The 20,442-nt window shown below is 47.5% G+C and overlaps 3 protein-coding genes across 6 annotated transcripts; 1 reads left to right on the top strand and 2 right to left on the bottom strand.

The window, feature by feature from the left end:
* The first annotated feature begins 42 nt into the window (after window positions 1–42).
* Window positions 43–17,164, top strand: gpha2 (glycoprotein hormone subunit alpha 2). 3 transcript variants are annotated; one of them, XM_086023903.1, is made up of 10 exons: window positions 43–187; window positions 508–618; window positions 1,963–2,230; window positions 4,896–5,055; window positions 7,376–7,768; window positions 8,219–8,416; window positions 14,430–14,844; window positions 15,977–16,139; window positions 16,422–16,606; window positions 16,717–17,164. In XM_086023903.1, the coding sequence occupies exons 6-10, from the start codon at window positions 8,283–8,285 to the stop codon at window positions 16,819–16,821; spliced, it is 1,002 nt and encodes a 333-aa protein (XP_085880029.1). In that variant the 5' UTR covers window positions 43–187; window positions 508–618; window positions 1,963–2,230; window positions 4,896–5,055; window positions 7,376–7,768; window positions 8,219–8,282; the 3' UTR covers window positions 16,822–17,164. The 3 variants fall into 3 exon arrangements, with proteins under 3 accessions (XP_085880029.1, XP_085880030.1, XP_085880031.1); XM_086023904.1 differs by having other exon boundaries at window positions 1,960–2,230; XM_086023905.1 differs by lacking the exons at window positions 43–187; window positions 508–618 and adding an exon at window positions 1,544–1,575 and having other exon boundaries at window positions 1,960–2,230.
* Window positions 1,180–8,284, bottom strand: LOC147150852 (atrial natriuretic peptide receptor 2). The gene is made up of 23 exons (XM_086024569.1): window positions 8,252–8,284; window positions 7,679–7,790; window positions 7,477–7,609; window positions 7,189–7,321; window positions 7,022–7,126; window positions 6,856–6,958; window positions 6,647–6,792; window positions 6,507–6,579; window positions 6,249–6,393; window positions 6,093–6,179; window positions 5,292–5,435; window positions 5,112–5,233; window positions 4,890–5,028; window positions 4,732–4,780; window positions 3,852–3,953; window positions 3,667–3,786; window positions 3,505–3,598; window positions 3,354–3,441; window positions 3,144–3,283; window positions 2,817–2,969; window positions 2,375–2,473; window positions 2,174–2,265; window positions 1,180–2,108 (listed from the first exon to the last, which is right to left on the bottom strand). Exons 1-23 carry the CDS (start codon window positions 8,282–8,284, stop codon window positions 1,968–1,970), a joined length of 2,553 nt encoding a protein of 850 aa, XP_085880695.1. The 3' UTR covers window positions 1,180–1,967.
* Window positions 17,165–18,172: 1,008 nt separating the features above from the next.
* gphb5 (glycoprotein hormone subunit beta 5) lies at window positions 18,173–19,958 on the bottom strand. Of its 2 annotated transcripts, none has more exons than XM_086056102.1 (3): window positions 19,559–19,958; window positions 19,026–19,257; window positions 18,173–18,402 (listed from the first exon to the last, which is right to left on the bottom strand). In XM_086056102.1, exons 2-3 carry the CDS (start codon window positions 19,254–19,256, stop codon window positions 18,214–18,216), a joined length of 420 nt encoding a protein of 139 aa, XP_085912228.1. In that variant the 5' UTR covers window position 19,257; window positions 19,559–19,958; the 3' UTR covers window positions 18,173–18,213. The 2 variants fall into 2 exon arrangements, with proteins under 2 accessions (XP_085912228.1, XP_085912237.1); XM_086056111.1 differs by having other exon boundaries at window positions 19,573–19,958.
* Between the last annotated feature and the right edge of the window lie 484 nt (window positions 19,959–20,442).

Here is a 20,442-nt window from a genome sequence, read left to right as displayed (position 1 = left end):
AGTGGCGCTGTGGCTGCATGGCGACACACCAACGAAGTACAAAGCGTGACGTCACTCGATAGCAACTCATTTAAAATTCCAGCTTTGGTTTATGAAAAAAAGGAGAGTGCCTTTGAAGGGATATAGATAGTAAAGTGACAACATGGTGGTGGTGAGCAGACGAACGCTGGACTGGATTTATTCGGCGGTAATGTTCACGTTTAAATAATGCTAAATGGTTCGGGTTCGTTGGAGCTAGCTAGGTTGCGAGCAGCTAGCTAGCCTAATGGCTTTGTATTCACAATACCACACCATGTCGAGTTTGAACAAATTGCAGCATTTCTGGGTTTTTGATATAATTAATATAAGAGTTTAGTCAACACAAACATGTCAATGACTTCGTGGACAGGAGACAAATACATCGTTTTTAAGATTTCACAAATCCCACTTTTGCCGCCGTGCTCTTTTAATGCAATAAACAAGAGTCCTCTTGTTGCTCAATTTTTTTGCTTTTTGTGTTTCTGTCAGGTTTTGTTTGCTGTTGTGCTCTTGTCATGGTCCTACGTTATCTACGCCGGCAGAGTCGCAGCTCATTGGCTGCTGGAAAACAGGACCACCCCACTGCTCCATGATTAACAGGTGCTCCGTTTTTTAAAAGGCTTCATTATTTCCATTTGTGAAATGGATATCGAAAATCCCCAAACAAAAATTACCATTCGTTTTTTTAAAATAATTAAAACAAATAAAAACATTTGTCCTAATTCAGTTTTGGACTCAGACCAAACATACAAAATTGGAAAATAGCCCACGGGCCTGCGATTGAATTAATATTAAATATGTCAAATTTACACTTTTGCACTACACAGACGTTTGCTAACAAGCATCACACAAGATGTTATTTTGTTTGCTACCGTTATCACTCAATCGAGACATATTCACACAGCTGCTTATCACTAAACAATGGTTGATAGAAGAATGAAAATAACGGTGCTATTAAAGTGGTCTGACCTAAGTCGAAGAGTCCACATGTGATTGTCTGCGTGGACACGAATGAGTTGAAAACAATCGGATCAGACAGACGAACAGTAGCGCGAGCAATTGTCATGTCTTCTTCCTGAAGAATTTTTTTTTTAGCTCACCAGGACCAGGTACCACCATAGTGACTGACATTAAAATACAGTAGCATAGAATGCTCAAATGTTTGTCAAAAATGGGGAGAAGTTTATTTCGAAAGGGTGTATTTACTGTAAGCCACTGTGACATTATCCACAGTTTGAAGTTCTCTGAACATTAAAACTGTGGTTTGAATATAGGAAAATACTGCTTAATGGTTTGATTGAAATGTATTGCTAAAAAAAAAGAGGCAGTAAACAGACACATGACAAGGTGGACAAAGCAACCATGGAAACGCTGCATTGTTTGTTGGTGTATTCTGATGTATTCTGTAATTAAAAGACGGGACACACGCTACCAAGCTTTAGAGTGCTTTGAAAGGCGTGTGTGCACATGTGTCTCAGATATGTAAATGCGTAATAGAATGAAAGGGCAAGCTTCACAGCGGCCACTTGACAAAAGTGGTCCTCTGCATGCACACACGTACGTATAATTAAAAAGCTGCTTTGCATGTACGCTGTAAACGGTCTTTGGAAATTAAGTGAAATGAAAAAACGCACACACACACAAGTTATATATCTATTTTTGCCGACATACATTTGTGGACTCTATCCACGTCACATTAAAACACGAGTCCGGCTGACATTTTGTGGGTATATGGTGGGAGAAAGTCACATAGTGTAATGCAAGTTCTAAGAACGTCTTAACCTTCCTTAACCGTTCTTAACCTTGTGAGTGCTTTCATATTGTACAGGTGTTTGTGTGCTAGACTGTTTGCCCTGTTCAATAAATGGCTAAAAGTGCCTCTGTAACTGACATATTAATCGACAAGTATCTAGCTAACACTTTTCAACACGTTGTCTTCAGCAGGTGGTTCAAAGGTCCCCGACATGGAGTTGGCCTGGCAGGGAGGACCGCAGTTCTCGCTCTTTGCCCGTCTCCATGGCGACACTTTTGCTGTCAAACTCCTTGGAGGTCTTGCCGTCCAGCCAGTATGTCACCATATCACCTTTACCCTGACAAGGAGACGCTCGGCATCAGCGGCCGTCGGCATCCAAGCGGCGCCGGCGTCGTCGCTCACCTTGACCTGCAGCGTTCCTCGGCAAAGCAGCACGTAGCCGCCAATCTCCTCCAGCAGGTAAAAGACGCTGGCGCTGCATTGGATCTTCAGCGCTTGTGTGACGCGCACCACAACGACAACCACCACAATACACAGCACAACACGCTGGGTCACGCACAGCGAGGGCGTAAGACAGACACGGCGAGGGCGTGGATGCAATACCCAGGCTGGTGGACTCCATACGAGAAGCCGTGTTTACCGTGTCGCCAAACAGACAGTAGCGAGGCATCTTAGTCCCGACCACGCCCGCCACCACTGGACCTGACCACAGACACAAACACACACTTATTGGATACACCAAAATTTAACCACTTCGGATTTTTCATTGTTCAGTGACAAAATGGCCGCCCCCTGAGATGACTAAAAACGAGTAGATTTTGCTGCTTAACTCATATTCCACAAATGCAACATTCATCAGAATGCCTTGTTTCGACTAGTAGAGGCGCAAAAAAATTATTGCAAAGAACATTTTTGGGTTGACTTTCCCTTTTAAAAAAACAAAAAAGTTTCCTATGAAAATAAATAAATAAATAAATAAATAAAAAACTAATATTTATGTTTTCCCCGTACGATCCTGGCGGCGCCTGTGCGCTAGCGAGCGTACCCGAGTGGATGCCGGCGCGGATCTGCAGCTGCATGTTAGGCTTGTGGGGGATCCGAAAGGTGCGGCACACGCCCACCAGGTCCAACGCCATGCTGGCGATCTCGGAGGCGTGAAGGATGCCGTTCTCTTGCGGGACACCCGACACCACCATGTCTACTCACACATCGGCCTGAATTATTGTCGCATCATTTTGAAAAAGTACAAACCTCCAAAATAGCCCCGCCCCCGCTTTAGGAAAAATGTCTTCCCTGTAAAGTGTCCCTGGACCCCAAACGTTTGCCAAGCCCTGGTGTACTGCACATGCGCGTGGTCGCGTGCGGCGCTCACAGGCGTCTCCGATGGTTTCCACCTTGTAGACGTCGTAGTTGTCAATGATGTCGTCGAAGGTGGTGTAGAGCTTGTTGAGGAAGTCCACCACCTGGTACGGCGTGCTGCTGCTGGACAGCTGCGTGAAGCCTACGATGTCGCTGCACACGCACACGCGCAGCGTCAGCTCGCCCAATCACCAGCGCTATGCTCACTTCCTGTCCGTCCCACCTAAAGAAGACAGTGGCGCTGACGTAGCTCTGAGCCTCCGACGGCTTTCCTTGCCGTAGGTCGTCGGCCACCTGGCGAGGAAGCATACCTAGGAAGCGCACAGCAGATCAACTTGTGTGTGCGTTTGCGCGCGTGTGTGTTTGCTTCATACTGTAGAGGAGTCGGTCAGTCTTCTGCTTCTCATGCATCAGATCTTGTGTTCGCTCGGCCACCAGCACTTCCAGATGCTTGCTGTACTTCTCCATCTGAAACGCAGTGCATGCGTGTGTGTGTGTGCGCGCACGCGGGCGCTTCGGGGCGCATGGCGTCCTACCAGGTTCATCATCATGTCCACCGGGCTGACTTTGACGGGGTTGATGCGGTAGACAAACTTCCTGATTTGTTCAAAAGTGGGTCGCTGGGCGGGATTGTGAGCGCCGCATCGGCGGATGAGCTGCATCATCAAAGGCTCCGTTAGCGCCCGATGCTAGTGTGAAGGCAGTTAGCCGGCCGGCTCACCTCCACGTAGTCGGCGGGGCACGGGCAGGTGTTGTCGGCTTTGCTGGAGATGAGCTCGGGCAGAGGCGGACAGCAGGAACATTCCAGGCTGGACTCGTCCACCTGCACGGCAGTGGGCGGGGCGCTTTTTAGTGCTGCAATTCCCGACTGCTATGCCGTTCGAGGCAATCAAATGTGGCGAGGGAAATCAGGATATTTAACCTTATTGCTCTGAAACTTATTTTTTTTGCCCGCCCTCTATGGCAAGGCAACTTTAATTCTATAGCACACAAGGCAACTCAATGTGCTTCACACGTCACATTGAAAAGCATTTACGAGCAGAGCAACTGAAGACAAAGCAAAGAGAACAAAAGTAGCTTATTGAAAGGACCAAAAGGACCGACATTGACAACATTTAAGCACATTGACAAGCAAAAGATTTAAAGGCATTAAAACAGCAAAGGAAAGAAATAAAAAGTAGCCTTCTGAAATTACTAAAAGACTGTAGAATGAAATTGATTTTAAAAAGACCTGAACCACGGGAAAGGTGGGGGGGGAAAAACCCCATAATTTTAAACTTGACTTGAAAAATATTTACACTTGGAGCTAACCTCAAATCTTTTGGCAGCTCCATTTGCGCACAGCATAACAGCTAAATGCCGCTTGGCCATGTTTGCTTTGAAATCTGGGCTCCACTAAATGACCCGAATATGCAGACCTCAGAGCCTGACGGGGTTTATAGTCAATCAGCATTTCTTGAATGTCTTCAGTACCGTTCCGTGATTTTGACCAGGAGCAAAAATGTCAAATTAGTTCCATATCATGTTTCTTTGTTTTGCTATCTACCGTATGCCGGCGACTTATAGTGACAAGCGGGACAATATGTAGCATGCACACTTACGGGTACAGGGTCACTGCGTGTGGCGATCTCCAGTAGGATTATAGAAAAACTACACACACACACGCACGTACACACACACATACGCTGTTGTTACTGTGCAGTGTGTCATCAAACCAAATTGACCTGTGCTGTCTTTGTGTGCTGTGCTTATGTGTCACCTGAAGACGTCTCCAGCCAGCGTCGGCTCCACGTTGGCGTCTTGGAACTCGGGAGGCATGTACACTTCCCGGACTCTCTGCTGATAGGTGGAGAGAGGCTCCGCCCCTTCCCCCCGCCGATACGCCCTCAGCCCGTAATCTGCTGGACGACACGGACCGGTCAAAGGTGGGTGGCGTTCCATCCGTTGGGTGGGCGGGGCTGCTGGGGGCGGGGTGGCTCACCGGTGATCTTGCACACCCAGCGGTCGTCCAGCACACAGTTGACAGACTTGAGGCGGCCATGACAGATGCGGTGCTGGTGTAGGTACGCCATCCCTCTGGCGATGTCCGTGGCGAAGGAGAACCTAGGAGGTGGCGACGTCACGGCCGCCTTGCCGCCAAGGCGTGCCGAGGCCGGCTTACCTGAAGCCCCAGTTGAGTGGGATCTCCTCGTTGAGAAGGACGTCGTTGAGGCTCCCCTTGGGGCAGTACTCGGTCACTATGGCGACACTCGGCACTTGGACGCAGCCGCCAATGAACTTGCACAGGTTGGGGTGGTCCAACTCCCTGCGCGACACACGCAGGCTCGCTTTGGGATCGCTCCAAGTCCACGACATCACTCCCAGCTTTTTACACCAAGTGCCACCTCAACACGAAATACTCGGCACTCCCAAGTACCGCCAAAATGGTGACTGCTGTGGCGCAGTAGGCCTAAGCGTTCATCAAAAAACAAGGCTTTATTCGACAAAGCATTCGTTTTGTCATTTAAGCCACTGTAACATTGCGCTTCAAGCCCGCCGCGCTCGACGGCTCATTTTCATGAGTGGCCGATTAATGTTTATCGTCGGCCAATCAAAATGCTGTCTCACACAGTCTAAAAATACATTTCAGGTTTTAAGCTAGTGACACCCATCCAGCCTCCACCAAGCCGCACAAATACAGAATCCGTAGATGGCGTGAAGTGCACCCCGCTTGAAACATTCAGATGTTGCTCTATCTATTGTTTCTCCCGCATTTATTATGGGAGATCCGCTGCGTTGCAATTACGCAACAGCAATGATGTCATCAACAGCGCCCGAGTAGTGTCATCAAACTATTTTCATTTGACTGATGACTCATCTACTGTATATAAAAATCGCTATCGAGTGATTAGGAAGTAAGGAATGAGTGAGTGATTACGCAACGCCCCACCTCCCTCCCCCTCCCAATCATGTGACGTCTTACCGAACTTGCTTGACTTCCTGTCTGATGCTCTTGGACAGAGAGAAGGACTTGCTGGGAATCTTCTTGATGGCCACCGTCCTGCCGTCACTGTAAAGTCGCCGGCGTCAGCTTGCCTTTGTTTGCGGATGGGGTGAAAGGTCAAAAGGGTGAGCGTACTAGATCCCCGTGCAGGTGAAGGTGGTCTTCTTGCTTCCCGCTTGTCCGCCGCAGGAAGTGAAGGCCGTCACACAGCTGGCGTTGCTGTCGCTGTGGGCCACGGCCACGCTCATCAAGCTTCCCATGGTCATGCGCGCGTGCTGATCTGTGGTGCCAAAGACACGCGATGCCCACTTGCTGCCCACTTGCTGCCCACTTGCTGCCCACTTGCTGCTTCCTGGCCCGATGGCGCAAACGTCAACTGTGTGGCCGATTTACCTTGCTTGATGAGGTCAAAATCGATGATCCAGCTCTCATCCCACAGCAGCTTCTGCTTCTGGTAGCGCAGCCACTAAACACACGAGTCGCCGCCGCGCTCAGAAGCGTACGCCTTGCGGCCGCTTGAGGCGGCTTCTCACCATGGCGGTCAGGAGCAAGCAGAGGCACAGCAGGCTCAGCGGCAGCCCGATGGCCAGTTTGGTGGACGCGCTCATGGGGCAATCGCCGCAGTCGGCGGGGCAGGTGGAGCAAAGCTCCGCCTCCTGGCACTCTCCGTCGCCGCACACTTGAAACGTCGGCAAGGTGGTTACGCCTTGAGGTCGCGGCGGAGGCGGCGCGCGTCTCCTACCTGCCGCGGGCAGCACCGTGCTCTTGGCCTCCAGCGCCACCTGCATGCGGCCCACTCGGATGTGAGCGATGAGGGAGGTCAGGCCCGCGTGGAGGAGAACCACCTGGGGGAGGGAGACACGCCTTCACTAGGCCGCCCCCCCCTCCGCCGAGTCGCTCGGCCTTACCTTGGCACTCCAGTTGCTCTGCGTCATCTTGCCCGACGTGGAGATGGTGTGCGTGAAGATCTTTCCGTCGTCAGGAATCCACGGACCGCAAATGCTCTCTGAAGTCTGAACACAAGTATGAGCGAACGGAGCACTTGGCCCGCCTGCGTGTGCGCGTGCACGTGTACCATGTATGCCAGCGGGCAGGAGTGGACGTTGGCGTGATGAATGCAGCAGTTTTCACCGTCGGCGTCTTTCCAGTTGGCGGGACACTCGCGATGCTCACAGAACCTCCGAGCGTCTTCCACGTCCACTATGGAACTGAACATGTGTCCGTGTACGCTCAACCCCCACTTTTTTTTTTTTTTTTTGCAGGGGGGGGATTTTGGCTATTCCCCGCCAGGCTCGAACCAATCGGCGGTTTATTGGCCAGACGTGTACATACCTGCAGTCAGTGACTGCGTGTGCAGGATTACCTGTGAGGGAAGATGCGGTTGTCCACGGCCCAGCTGTAGAAGGAGTCATGGACGGAGACGGAGTAGACCACGCTGAACACCTGGCCGCTCTTCACCGTCTCGGGAGGCCGCAGCACCCACGCCATCTCCAGACCTGCACGCCGCCGCCGCCGTTAGCGTTGCCGTTGCCGCCGCCGCCGCCGGACGGGACCAAGATTCTCACCTCCGCAACTGATCATGTTGGAGTCGTTGGGGCGCTCCAGAGGCCAGCAGTCGTACTCGCTGTTGTCCAGATCGTGCCAGCAGGACGCAGGTGTGACGCAGCACGCACACGCCTACGTGCGCGCACACACGCACCACAATAAGCGGCTTTTCACTCAATCACCGCCAAGGACGTTCATGTTCCTTAACTGCAATTCAACCGTTTACTGCCACCAACGTATTATTATTATTATTTTTTCAGAGCTTTACTTTTCTATAGCTTCCATCTTTTTGTTTTTGGGAAAGTGTAAAATCACGCGTTCGGTTCTTCTTTTGAGGAAACAAAGGACGCAGGCAACAGTGTCATGTGTGTCGAGCGGAAGGCAGTTACACTCGCGGGAGCCCTAAAAATCGCCTCATCTCATGACATAATTGTCCTTGCATTTTTGTTCCTCCTTATAAGTCAACAAGATCTCAACCCGAAAAATCCACTTGGGTGCAGCCGTCAAGTATTTGTACGTCTTCACTAGCCACCACTGATGATTTTTAAAACACTGAACAGGACGAGATGGACGCGGGCGGTGAAAGGTCTCACCCAGATGATGTAGCAGAGGTTGTTGCTCTTCATGACGGACCGGACCAGACCACGCCAGGGTGGAGGAGGACGTACTACTGTAGACAGAGCCGGGATGGAGTCGTTCAAGGAGGGCGGAGCAAAATGCAGCAGGACGTGTGCAGCTGTTGGAGGTCTCAGTCCACAGTGAGTGTCGAGCAGCAGGTTCTCACTTTTCGCCCTTTCCTCATCATCAAGCGCTTGCAGCAAAGTTGCCCTCTGCTGCAGGACGCTGGTAGTACACCTTTTATCAGCACGGTGTTTTTTTTTTTTTGCCTTACTATACCATCCATCCATTATCCAAACCGCTTATCATCACGAGGGTCCAGGGCGTGCTTTAGCCTATCCCAGCTGTCTTCGGGCAGGATGCAGATCATGTCATTTTTAGTCGGACTAAACACCCTGTTTTCAAGACGTCTTCCTACATACACCATGGCATTAAAAAAACAAAGCCTTTTTTAAGGCATCCCATTCTGAGTCTGACTGTAACTATCGATTTTTTTTTTTTTTTTTTCATGTGCTTGACTACGTCGTTTTTTTTTTGTTTTGTTTTTTAAAGGGACATCAAACCCCCAAAATCATTTGCAATATTATATTCTATGCGCCTTAACTAGTCTAAAAATGGCATTGTGATGAGTGAAAGCTTTATACTAGTTCTATGTAAGGTCATGGTAGAATACTAGTGTTTTTTTTCAGTAGTTTTTGTAAAGGACCACGGACAGTAATGTCTTTATAAAGCTCAAGCAATCTTGATGTGTGTATGGGAGGTTTTGCGGCATTTCCTGACCTAAAAGTTTGATTTTATATATATATATATATATATATATATATATATATATATATATATATATATATATATATATATATATATATATATATATATATATAAATTTTTTATTTTTAATTTTTTTACATTAGTTTGAACTGATGAAATGTGGTGGGGTGGTTCTTTTGATAGTCGGGTTTTTTGTCAAAATGTGTAAGACATGTCAAAGAGGAAGACCGCCACCAAAAAATTATTTGCTTCAGAAAACAGGTGAGCTGTGATTGGTCACTACCTGAGCAACTTTGATGTCATTTTCAGTGGACAGCAAGTGGCAAAAGGGCCGCCCCATGAGATGGCTAAAAATGGGTGGATTTTGCTGCTTAAAGTAAAAAAGATAACCCAAACATATTTTTCTCCAGAAAATGTTGTATGCGCCTTCACGTCCAAACACGGCATTCTGATGAATATTGCGTTTGTGGAATATGCGTTAAGCAGCAAAATCCACTCATTTTTAGTCATCTCAGGGGCGGCCATTTTGTCACTTGTTGTTGACTGAAAATGACATCACAGTTGCTCATGGCTTAGGTGACGACCAATCACGGTTCACCTGTTTTCTGAAGCTGAGCCGTGATTGGCATCATTATTTGAAATTGACAATGCAGAAAATGCACAAACATATTTTTACATGAACGGAGTTTCCACATTACACACATTGTATTAATGTGAATTTTTTTTTTTCTTTTCTTTCCAAAGTTGGACATAAGTGTTTTTCGCAGAACAGCGACGATATGTGTGTGTATGTATATGTAACAAATAAAGCCTACCAAGCAACCAGAATGAAGTTGTTTTTCCCAAATTGCAGGCTTATCGATTTACAAATCGCATCCTACTACATGGCAATGTCAATTTGCGTTTGACGAATTCTTCAGCCCATCGTGTATTTTTAATGTGCCATGTGCCACCAGTGGGCGCCAAATTCAAGAGCCCGCTCCAGACTTTTGGCGTTCCGTCATCCTTCGCGGAAAAGCCCAATTTGTGGTGCTCACGCCTTTTCAACGACATGTCGATTGATGTTCGTCAGGGAAACGAAATGCCCTGTGTTGCTATCCGCCTACACTTTCCATCACATGATAATATACGGTAGTCATTCTCCCCCATCGCGATAGCTGCTAATTAGCCGCCGTTGCTCAATACCGGTCGCTCCCCGACAACAAAAGTGCATCCAAACAGTGGCCATATTGTCGCTTGTAAGGCAGCCTCAGGCAAGCATGAGTGCAGACAGGTCGGCTAACGAGTGTGATTAAGGCTAATGATAGCGTGGAGGCAGTCACACAGAGTGCACGTCTAATTGTGTGTTGCTGCTGATGGCAACCGAGTCTTTCTTCAACACTTGTCCGCTCCGACTTCGCTGCACTTGCCCGCCCAAATGCGCGTTAGTTTGGAATGGAAAAAATGATTTGCGCTAATTGCGGCAGCCCATTGAGTTATTTGTTTTCTTAACATGAGAAGGAGGCGCCTTTACAAAGCTTGCAAAGGCTTTCAAAAGTATTACATTTGATCTGGAGGGTGAGCTCATCTCCGGCGCTGTCGCGCACAACAAAATGAGAAGCAGTCACAGGGCTGGCGATAATGACACTTCCAACGTTTATTTAGAAAAATAAAACGACAACAAAAATCCTTCAATCCACATTAGACTGAAAAGGAAAAACAGCTAGCCTCAACTCTTGTGAACAGATTTGTTTGGCTGCAGTGTTGTGACGTAACCGAGTACAAATACTCGGTTACTAAGTAAGAATTGTGTAATCAAGTAAAGTAAATTACAATTTCAAACGACTGTTTGACCTTCCTTCTTCTGAATGGACGTACGGCAATTCCCAAATAAATACATATAAAACGAACCACAAATGTCCGATTAATTGACAAAGAATTGTATAAACGGAAGTTGTCGGTTCAGTAATGTTTAGTGTTCCATTTTACTCCGTTAAAGAGGAAGTCAACCCAAAATGGACAAGAATATGTTTTACGCAGCCCCACTAGTCTAAACATGACATTCTAATATTGCATTTGTGGAATATGAGTTAAGCAGCAAAATGCACCCGTTTTAGCCATCTCAGAAGGCGGCCATTTTCTCACTTGCTGTCGACTGAAAATGACATCACCGTTGCTCTGGTAACGACCAATCACATCTCACCTATTTGTTGAAGCTGGGCCATGATTGGTCGTTAGATGAGCCCTGAGCAACTGTGATGTCATTTTCAGTCGACAAAATGGCCGCCCCCTGAGATGGACAAAAACAGGTGGATTTTGTTGCTTAACTCATATTCCACAATCGCAATATTAGTTCGAATGCCTTGTTTCAACTTGTGGGCCTGCATAGAACATATTCTTGAAAAAAAAAAAAAATACAACAAAAATATTTTTTCAGTTGTAGTTATTTGCTTTCGTGTTTGTGAACTCTAATAAGAGATCAACAAAGGCAAAAAGCTTCTCATGATTATTTGACCAAATATGTGATCACCTCGTTTGCGGCTTTTTACTCAATAAGAAACTGGCCGATGACGGCGCTAATCCCTCCAGGAAGGATTTGCTCGCCATCTTGTCATTTACCGCATATCGTGTGGATGAAGACTTGAGAGATTAGACGCTCTTTTCTCATCCGTCTCATGTCGAGTGGAACACATTCCAAGGCGTTCTCCTGCTCATTGATGGACATAATGCCGCTCGCTTAATGTTTCCACTTGATGGCGTGTGTGCGCGCCTAATCTTCAGTGAGTGTCGCCATATGGAAAGTCCACTTTCCTCCCGTCAGTCTAAATTAGTTAAGTGTTCCACCTCCAAGGGTGTGTGTGTCACTCTCAGGCATTGTCACGATTTCTGGCACACACACCCGCACAATGTGCCATACACGCCAAATTGAGTCCATTGTGTCATGTGTGTTAGTTTATTGGCGGTGCACGGGTGTGATTTTTACGTGGATGTATGTATATATGGTGGTGGTGGTGGGGGGGGGGTTAAATGGGTCAATGTGTTGGGGGGCAGCTGGGGGGTAAGGGAAACTTTGCCTCATCCTCTCCTCACATTATCACACAGCCCAGAATAACACACAAAAACACTCGAATATGAATTGAGTTCAATGCTACACACACACACACACACACACACAAACACACTCACACTCACGTGTTGGCGTAACAGTAATGACAGAGACGCCATGGTAACCAAGGTGACAAAAGTGCTATGAATGAATACAAACATGACTGAGTCACATTCAAGTATGTGCGTGTATGCGTAGTAACCGGGTGTCCCCATGTTGAAAAGAAAAAAAAAAAAGAAAAGTTCCCCCCCACGTCTAATGTGAGGAGACCGTTCACTTGTCTGTGCAACTAACTGTCACCACAATAATTGTGAGTGTGCGCGTGTGTGTAATTGGGGGTTTGGATGATGATGATGATGTCACAAATTCCGCTTTTCCATCGACACAGCCAGATTGGGCATGTGTGGGGTGGGGTGGGGGGGGGTGGGGGGGTGCGGTGCCACAAGGTGATCGCCACGTTTTCCGGCTCCCTGCGTGTGTGTGTCATTTGGAAAACATCACGCTGATCAAATCTTTGGGATTTGGTATCCGTCATTTTAAATTCAGCCTATTTTGTGCCCTGGAGGCCTACGCCTTCCGTCACTTGTTCAAATGAACACCGCGCAACACAGATTTACAACATTTTGTCGTCAGTCACGGATGCAAGTAAAATTTTCGAGATGTTTTTTTTTTTTAGGGCTGATCTGAATGTGCCCTGGTTTTTTTTCTCCAGCACATAAGGTTTTCATAATAATAATCATCATCATAATAGAAAAACAATTATGTCATATTATTTATGTAATATTTATTTCCTTAAGGTTGAGGTTCAGCAACAGGTGGAATTTGTTTTTTTTCCATAAACGTCATAGCTCTTAATGCCAACGCGCGGGAAAATGTGTATTGCGCAAGCTTTTTGAGGTCAAACTTGAAAACAAAAAATGTCAATGGAAAAAAAGCAAAACACAGATAAGGAAACATAACACCATCTCTGATTAAGATGTGTTCTCGACCCGTGTCATCAACATATCGCTAGAGTCGGGACAAAACCTCCAAAATAAAAATGTCACTTATCGGGAGACCCCAAAAATGGCAAGTTTGTTCAATCATTAGCATTGCATCGTGAAAGTAAGCAAACCATTTTCAATACTTCGGATTAGTCAAAATGTGAAATTCACCCAAATGTGACTTGTGAGGTTTTGGCCAATATTAATCAATCAATCGATCAAATGTATTTATATAGCACTTTTCATACAAAAAAAAAAAATACAATTCAAAGTGCTGTCCAATAAAATTGTCTAAAACACAACATAAAAGTTAGCATTAAGCATTAACAATGCTCAATCGAAAGCTGCAAATACGAAATATATGCTGACAATCACAAGTTCAAACTCTGAAATGTACTTAGAGGGAAATCAACCCAAACATATATTTTTTCAAGAACATGTTCTATGCAAGCCCACTAGTTGAAACAAGGCACTCTGATAAATATTGCCTTTGTGGAATAAGAGTTAATCCATCCGTTTTTAGCCATCTCTGCGGGCGGCCATTTTGTCACTTTTGTCGACTGAAAATGACATCACAACTGCTCAGGGTTCAGGTAACAACCAATCACGGCTCACCTGTTTTCTGAAGCTGAGCCGTGATTGGTCATTACCTGAGCAACTGGGCTGTCATTTTCAGTTGATAGAAGTGACAAAATGGCGGCCCCTTAGATGGCTTAAAACGGGTGGATTTTGCTGCTCAACTCATATTCCACAAAAGCAATATTTATCAGAATGCCGTGTTTCAACTAGTGGGCCTGCTTGGGAACATATCCTTGAAAAAAATAAGTTAGGGTTGATTTTCTTAAGTTAAAAAAAAATGTTGTTGTTGTTGTTTTTTTTTACTGGCAGTTATCTACAAAACTCATTTTGAGAACTTGGCACATTGACAAACACACGATTGCTTGCCCCTTTTCTTTAATGACATATATTGAAAACAAGGGCCAAAAAAAAAAAAAATCATGTTGAGCTTTGCTACCATTTTCAACTGATGAACAGAAACATGCTAAACTAGCTCGCGATATCTGTAAAAGCATAACTTGTGTATGTTTGTCTTCCACTGCCACTTCCAATTCCATCACTTGCAACTTGCTTTTGCACTTGTGCACCTGCTGTTGGCAGCTCATCATTTGGCGCCTGCTATTTGGACTTTCTCGCAAAGTCCGCGTCTCAAGCTAACATTCCGCGTGTGCACGTGTGTGTGTGTGTGGGGGGGGGGGGGGGGTGTATGCTGCCAATGCATTGATGGAAAAGCTAATCTAGTTTTCCTCTGTGTCACAGAAATCTCATTCTCCCTCGCCACCACCGGCAGCAACCTCCCCCCTCCCCCCCCCCCCCCCCCCCCGTAAAGGTTTTTAAAGCGCGTCGGGGAGGTGGCACCCGGGCTGACATGCTAACACGCCGCCGCGGGAGGACAAAGAGCACGAAAGGACGTTCTGGGAAAAATTGTTGCCATCGACTCTCGAAGGAGAAAAGTCAAGGGGGGGGGGACCTGTATGGAAAAAGGAGAGGCGCACTTGTGGGGGTGTTCCCAGCCGCAATTGACCTCTCTCCTACCTGCTGCTGGCATCGCGACGTGAGCCTCACGACACGCAGAAACACGCACGCACGCGCGCACACACACCTCTGCGCTGCCGTCAAGTCAGTCAGTCGGTCGGTCGGCTGGCCTCTGCAAGTTGTCCTCTCCACTCTCCAGGTAAGAAGACATTTGCATTTCATCCGCACCAAAAAGGAAATGATGCCCGTTTGGTCAAGTTTTTTTATTTTTTTTTTAAATGCTGGATGCATTTTGACGTTAGAAGGTGGATTTATTTTTTCCCCCAGAAAGAACGTTTATGAAATGCTTCTATACAAATCAATGTTATTTTTCGCAGGAACGTTTACATCATCAAGTTTGGTTGTGCGCGCACGTTTGAATGTCTCGTCTTCAATGAGTTTTCATTTGAACATCAGTTCATCCCGATTACAATGTCCACGGCAGTTGTCGTTAGACAATGAACGCGCGCACACTTTAACCCTAACCGCAACAACAATGTGGACGTGCTTCTCAAAACGAACCCAAAGGGGTTGACGCAGGGTTAATTACGCCTCACACACGCTCAGTCAGGAGCATTTGGCTGGAGTGTGAAACGGGGGTTCCCTCTGCTCCCGCTGGAAGGAAACAAAATGCCAAAGGTCAGGCCAAGCAAATTATGGAGAAGAAAAGCGGACTTGTTGTTTCCAGGCCCGTGCGTGTGTTTGAAGACGGAGATTCTCAACTGCAGTCGATCACGTTTCCCTTGGCACAAAATCACAAAATTTACTCCGAGAATAAATTCAAACATTCAAGTAAAACGTAATCTGAGCTGACTCAGGCCGAGCGCGCCTTTCACTTGCCGACCTCGGCAAAATGCCCCTGAGAGCGAGCGGGGACCGAAGGGCACTTCACAAATCCCGCATCCGCCGATGTACGCAATGGGTTGCGAGTTTGCTGTCTTCAAATGCCAACGCTTGATTTGTTTGTTTGTCCCGTGACTTTTGGTGCCTGAAAAAGTGGGCGTCACCCAGCGCAAGCGCCGTCCATCAGCCAAGCGCAACTCATCCCGGCTGAGATGCTCACATCGGCAGTATGTTTAGCCCGGGTTGTTATAGCGAGTCTCAAATCGTTTTTTGTTTTTTTTTTTTTTTTTGGGGGGGGGGGGGGGAGAATGTTGCAAATTGAATTTGAAATCAAATTGCAGCATTTGGGGACTTTTCTGCTTCCAAGCCTTCCTATTTATTGTCTGTTCTTGACTGTCGACTATGGTGTCGTGTGCGCATCGTGACGCGTGGTGTTTCTTTTGTCCCAGATGCGGCAGCCGATGAGCTTCGACGCCTGCTCGCTGCTGCTGCTGCTGCTGCTGCTGCTGCCGCCGGCCATGTCACTGCTGCTCTTCTCGCCCATCGCCCGCAGCGACGACGACGACGACGCCGCCGCCGCCGCCGCCCTCGGCCCGGGCTGCCACCTGCGCCGTGAGTCGCCGCCGCCGCCGAGCCCGCACCGAAATTCCCAACGCCGGCTGCCACGAACAAATACTTGAGGGCAAAGTCACTCGCCCAACTTTGCAAAGGCAGATAGACACGAAACACAATGCACGCGCTCAGCTTCACACCTCCACCTTGTCCGGATCCTTTTTTGAGGCGCGAATGAAAGCAGCTGTTGTTGTAAAGGTCCCAAAGCGCGGCGCAATATCCGATTTGCGCTTTCCCGCCACCGCGCGCTCTTGCTAAGCCGGCCGCCTGTGCTCCTCTCAGCTTTCAACGTGAGCATCCGCAGCGACCGCCGGGGCACGTGTGGGGGCACCCACCTGGTGCACGCCTGCGTGGGCTACTGCGAGTCCAGCGCCTTCCCGTCCAGGTACTCGGTGCTGCTGGCCTCCAACTTCACGCACAACGTCACGTCGGCGTCGCGCTGCTGCACCATCGCCAAGGAGGCAAAGGTGAGGAGGTGGGGGGGAGGGGGGGGGGGGTGCCGGGGGGCGGGGGGCTCCTCGCCTAGCGGGCTATCCGTCAGCTCATCTGCTCAATGACACCGCCTCTGGTCCGCTAGGTCAAAGTTCGCCTGGAGTGTCCCGGGGGGCGTCACCATGACGACTTGGAGATCCTGACCGCCAAGGCGTGTCGCTGCGACATGTGCCGCGCGTCCCGCTACTGACCCAAACCGGGACCGGAAGCGCAACTCACGTGACACTCGAGAAATGACAGGACCGGACAACATCGGGATTGCTGCGACTCATATTTCCGAAATTTGGACTTTGGAATTGTCATATGCACTTGAAAGCATTTCCATTCCACTTGAAGACAGGAGCAGATCATATTGGAAAACAAAAACAAAAAACAAAAAAAGAATAGATTCCACGTTTTAGCACAAACCGTAAACAAAAAGACTCAAGAATGTAAAAGCACCAAATATTTATTTGTTTGATTTTTATTGTATTTTTGGGGTAAATTATCTTTTGGTGGAACCAAAGAGTGCTTGAAATGTCTGTAAAGGAACGTTAGATCCATGGAGTATTTTTGACATTGTGTGAATTAAAACAAAAGCCTTTGAAATTATGGACTTGTGCCTTTTTTTTTTTTTCTTTCATTCCAATGACGCACAACCCAGAAAAAGGACATGAGAACAAAAAAATTGGAATTTCTTACAAATAGTTTCTCAGTCTGGTAAACAGTCGCATCCGCCATCCTCTTTCCATCTTCCTGGCACCAAAGTTAGCAAAGTGTCCAGGGAGGCCATGAGGTGATAAAGCAGTCAGTCGCAAGCCATGAAAGCTGACGACGCTTCGAGGCTGCCACAGATCGTGTCTTTGAGTCTAAAGGCGACACTCCTGAATCTTTCTTCACCTCATTGTTTACAGGACGGGAGAGCTGCAGCAGTAGTGCATAAAGTTGCCTTATAGCGTGGACTGAGGAAAGACTTTTGCTAATTTGCCAGTCGCTCAGTGATCATGTCAACTGTGAATTACAACCACGTCCATTTTAGTAAACGCCTTATCTTTTGACGCGTCTCCTTGCAGCAATTGACATTAGGTAAACATCTTTTTCACACATTCAAAGTGCAGCATAGAAGAAGAAGGCCAAAATCACACACTGATTTTTTTTTTTTTGGTTTTTATTATTTTTAGGCGGCACGGTGGTCGACTGGTTAGCACGTCCGCCTCACAGTTCAGAGGTCGTGGGTTCGATCCCGGCTCCGGACTCCTTGTGTGGAGTTTGCATGTTCTCCCCGTGCTTGCGTGGGTTTTCTCCGGGTACTCCGGTTTCCTCCCACATTCCAAAAACATGCATGGTAAGTTGATTGGATACTCTAAATTGCCCCTAGGTGTGATTGTGAGTGCGGATGTTTGTCTCTGTGTGCCCTGCGATTGGCTGGCAACCAGTTCAGGGTGTCCCCCGCCTACTGCCCAAAGACAGCTGGGACAGGCTCCAGCACGCCCCGTGACCCTTGTGAGGATAAGCGGTACAGATAATGGTTGGTTGGTTGGTTATTATTTTTAATGGGCAAGTTGAACACGACATGGTGCACACGAGTTGCGTCCCTGCCCCGTCAGAAGCTCTCACACTCGCTGTCCAGGGTGGTGCACACGGCGCAGTGGCAGCGCACGGCCACCGGGTAGTGATAAAGAGGCGAGATGCCGGGCTGGCAGCCCGGCAGCCGCGCGCTAGCGTAGCGGGTCTGCGCGTACGTGCACACGCGGTGGTGCCGGAGGATGTAGGGCGGGTCCAGCACTGGCCTCTGCGCACAAGTGGGGGGGGGGGGCAAACACAAGCAGACCAGGTCACCCACAAATGTGTAATGGAAGCCTCCCTCCAGCAGGGCGGCACTGTCAGAAATATCAAAATATCACTTTTTATTACTCATCATACTCAGTTACTGCTTGCCATTAGTAGTTCGCAATATAGATGGAGAGAGACTGGAAGAGTCACAGAAAGAAAAAAAAAATCCTGGGACATTTTCATTGATGAAACACCTGTTGTGAATTTTGCTTATCAGCGCCATTTTAGAGAACAGCAAATTGAAATTACACAAAAAAAAAAAAAAAAAAAAAAAGCCTCTGTGTCCCAGCGTTGTAACCCTACAAGCAACACACATTTGAACACATGCAGATTGGTAGTGAAACTGTATTCATAGGTATGTATTTTTTATCCTCTGTGAAAAACGACTCATATTACGAACATACTGAAGGGTGTCGATATGGCCACCAGGTGGCCATAGCACACACCAAAAGGAGCAGCACAATGTCCATTGTTTTGAAGCAAAAATGTGGGAAAATTTGTTGAAATTAATGACATTGTTGACTGTACCATTTCTGTCTGCGTTGGGTGGAGTTGTTTTCTTTTTTTTTTTTTTTTTTTTACCTCCCAGGTGTAACAGCGCCCCCAGCAGGCCTCCGTGGTGACCCGCAGCCCCTTGCAGCCTGGCTTCTGGGCCACGAAGGTGAATTCCCGCACTGCGCAGCCTCGGAAGCCGTGCAGCGCTGTCGGCTCGGCGACGCGCATCGCGGCCGCGCGCTGGACCAGCAGCAGCAGCAACAGCAGCGGCAGCGGCGGCGGCGGCGGCGGCGGCGGCGGCGGAGGAAGGACGCGCATGCTGGGAAACAAACGCACGCTCGTTACACAGGAGCAACGCTGCTCTCTGGTGGCCACTTGAGGAACTGCTGGAACAAGGTACTTTACAGTAATTCAAGCTTTAAAAACTGTTGCATAGACTAGGGGAGACTGGGCAGAAAAGTCTTTTTTGGGTGGTGGAATCATCTTAACTCAGAAATTATGAATGTTTTTTTTTTAAAGCAGGACTACAATGGTAAAACTAACATCCCATAGTTTCTTTTCTAAACACAAAGCAGCAGTCTAAAATGTTTGACTTCAAGGAAAAAAGAAAAAGTTCTCACCTGAGGCGTCTCACCTCGTGCCGAGATCGGAGCGTGTGTGGCTCCGTTCCTGCGAGCAGCTTTTAAGTGAAATGGAAGTTGGAAGGCTTGTCTCTCTCGTCTTTTTTCCCTCCCCGTTTTCTTTGTGAGAAAGTCATTAGGGCCGACGGACACTCTGACATCATCGTAATTACAATTAAAATACCACGCGAGAGATCCGAGGCAGCAATAATGGAGACTCCCACCCTGGAAAATACTGATAGTCGTCGAGATGCTATTTTCTTAACCTCAGCGTGTGCACGTGCGATTGCATGCCACATCTCGGCACTCGTGGCCACTGCGTTACACTGAAAAAAAATGCTGTGTTGAATTTATTCTAATTTATTTTGCCAAGTGCTTGCACACAATAGAATTATCTGGATGTATATTTCTTTTAAGTAGATGTATAGTCTACTTTAAAAAATGTATCTGGATCCAGATGATTTTATTTTGTGCAACCACACGACGAAATAAAATTTAGTATATCAACACAGCATTTTTTTCAGTGTAAATTCACCTGCACGATGTGATGAGCCTTTTTATTATTACCATTATCAAAAGTAATTTACAACAAGAGGTGGGCATTCTGTCAGACTAACGTACCGGTCCGCTTTTGCTGATGATTGACGGGACACTTTTTTAAAATGACGGACCAAGCACAGACTGAAGTGGATTTTCGTCAATCAGAGACATCATCACTAACCGTCAGTGACAAATCGTCAGTCTCTGACAATGTGCCCGTTTTGCTGACATTTTTTCGGGGTACTGTGACGGACCAACGGACTTTTGAAGGACTGATGATTACAATTCGGTTCCTCACGAGAAATGACGGACTGACAATGACGAACAGGTACGCAAGCCGCTGA

This window comes from Filicampus tigris, chromosome 2 (assembly GCF_054856515.1).
Source record: "Filicampus tigris isolate MCC_2025a chromosome 2, RoL_Ftig_1.0, whole genome shotgun sequence".
NCBI lineage: Eukaryota > Metazoa > Chordata > Actinopteri > Syngnathiformes > Syngnathidae > Filicampus > Filicampus tigris.
The sequence above is the reverse complement of the archived record's forward strand: the minus strand, read 5'-3'. Positions and strand labels throughout refer to the sequence as shown.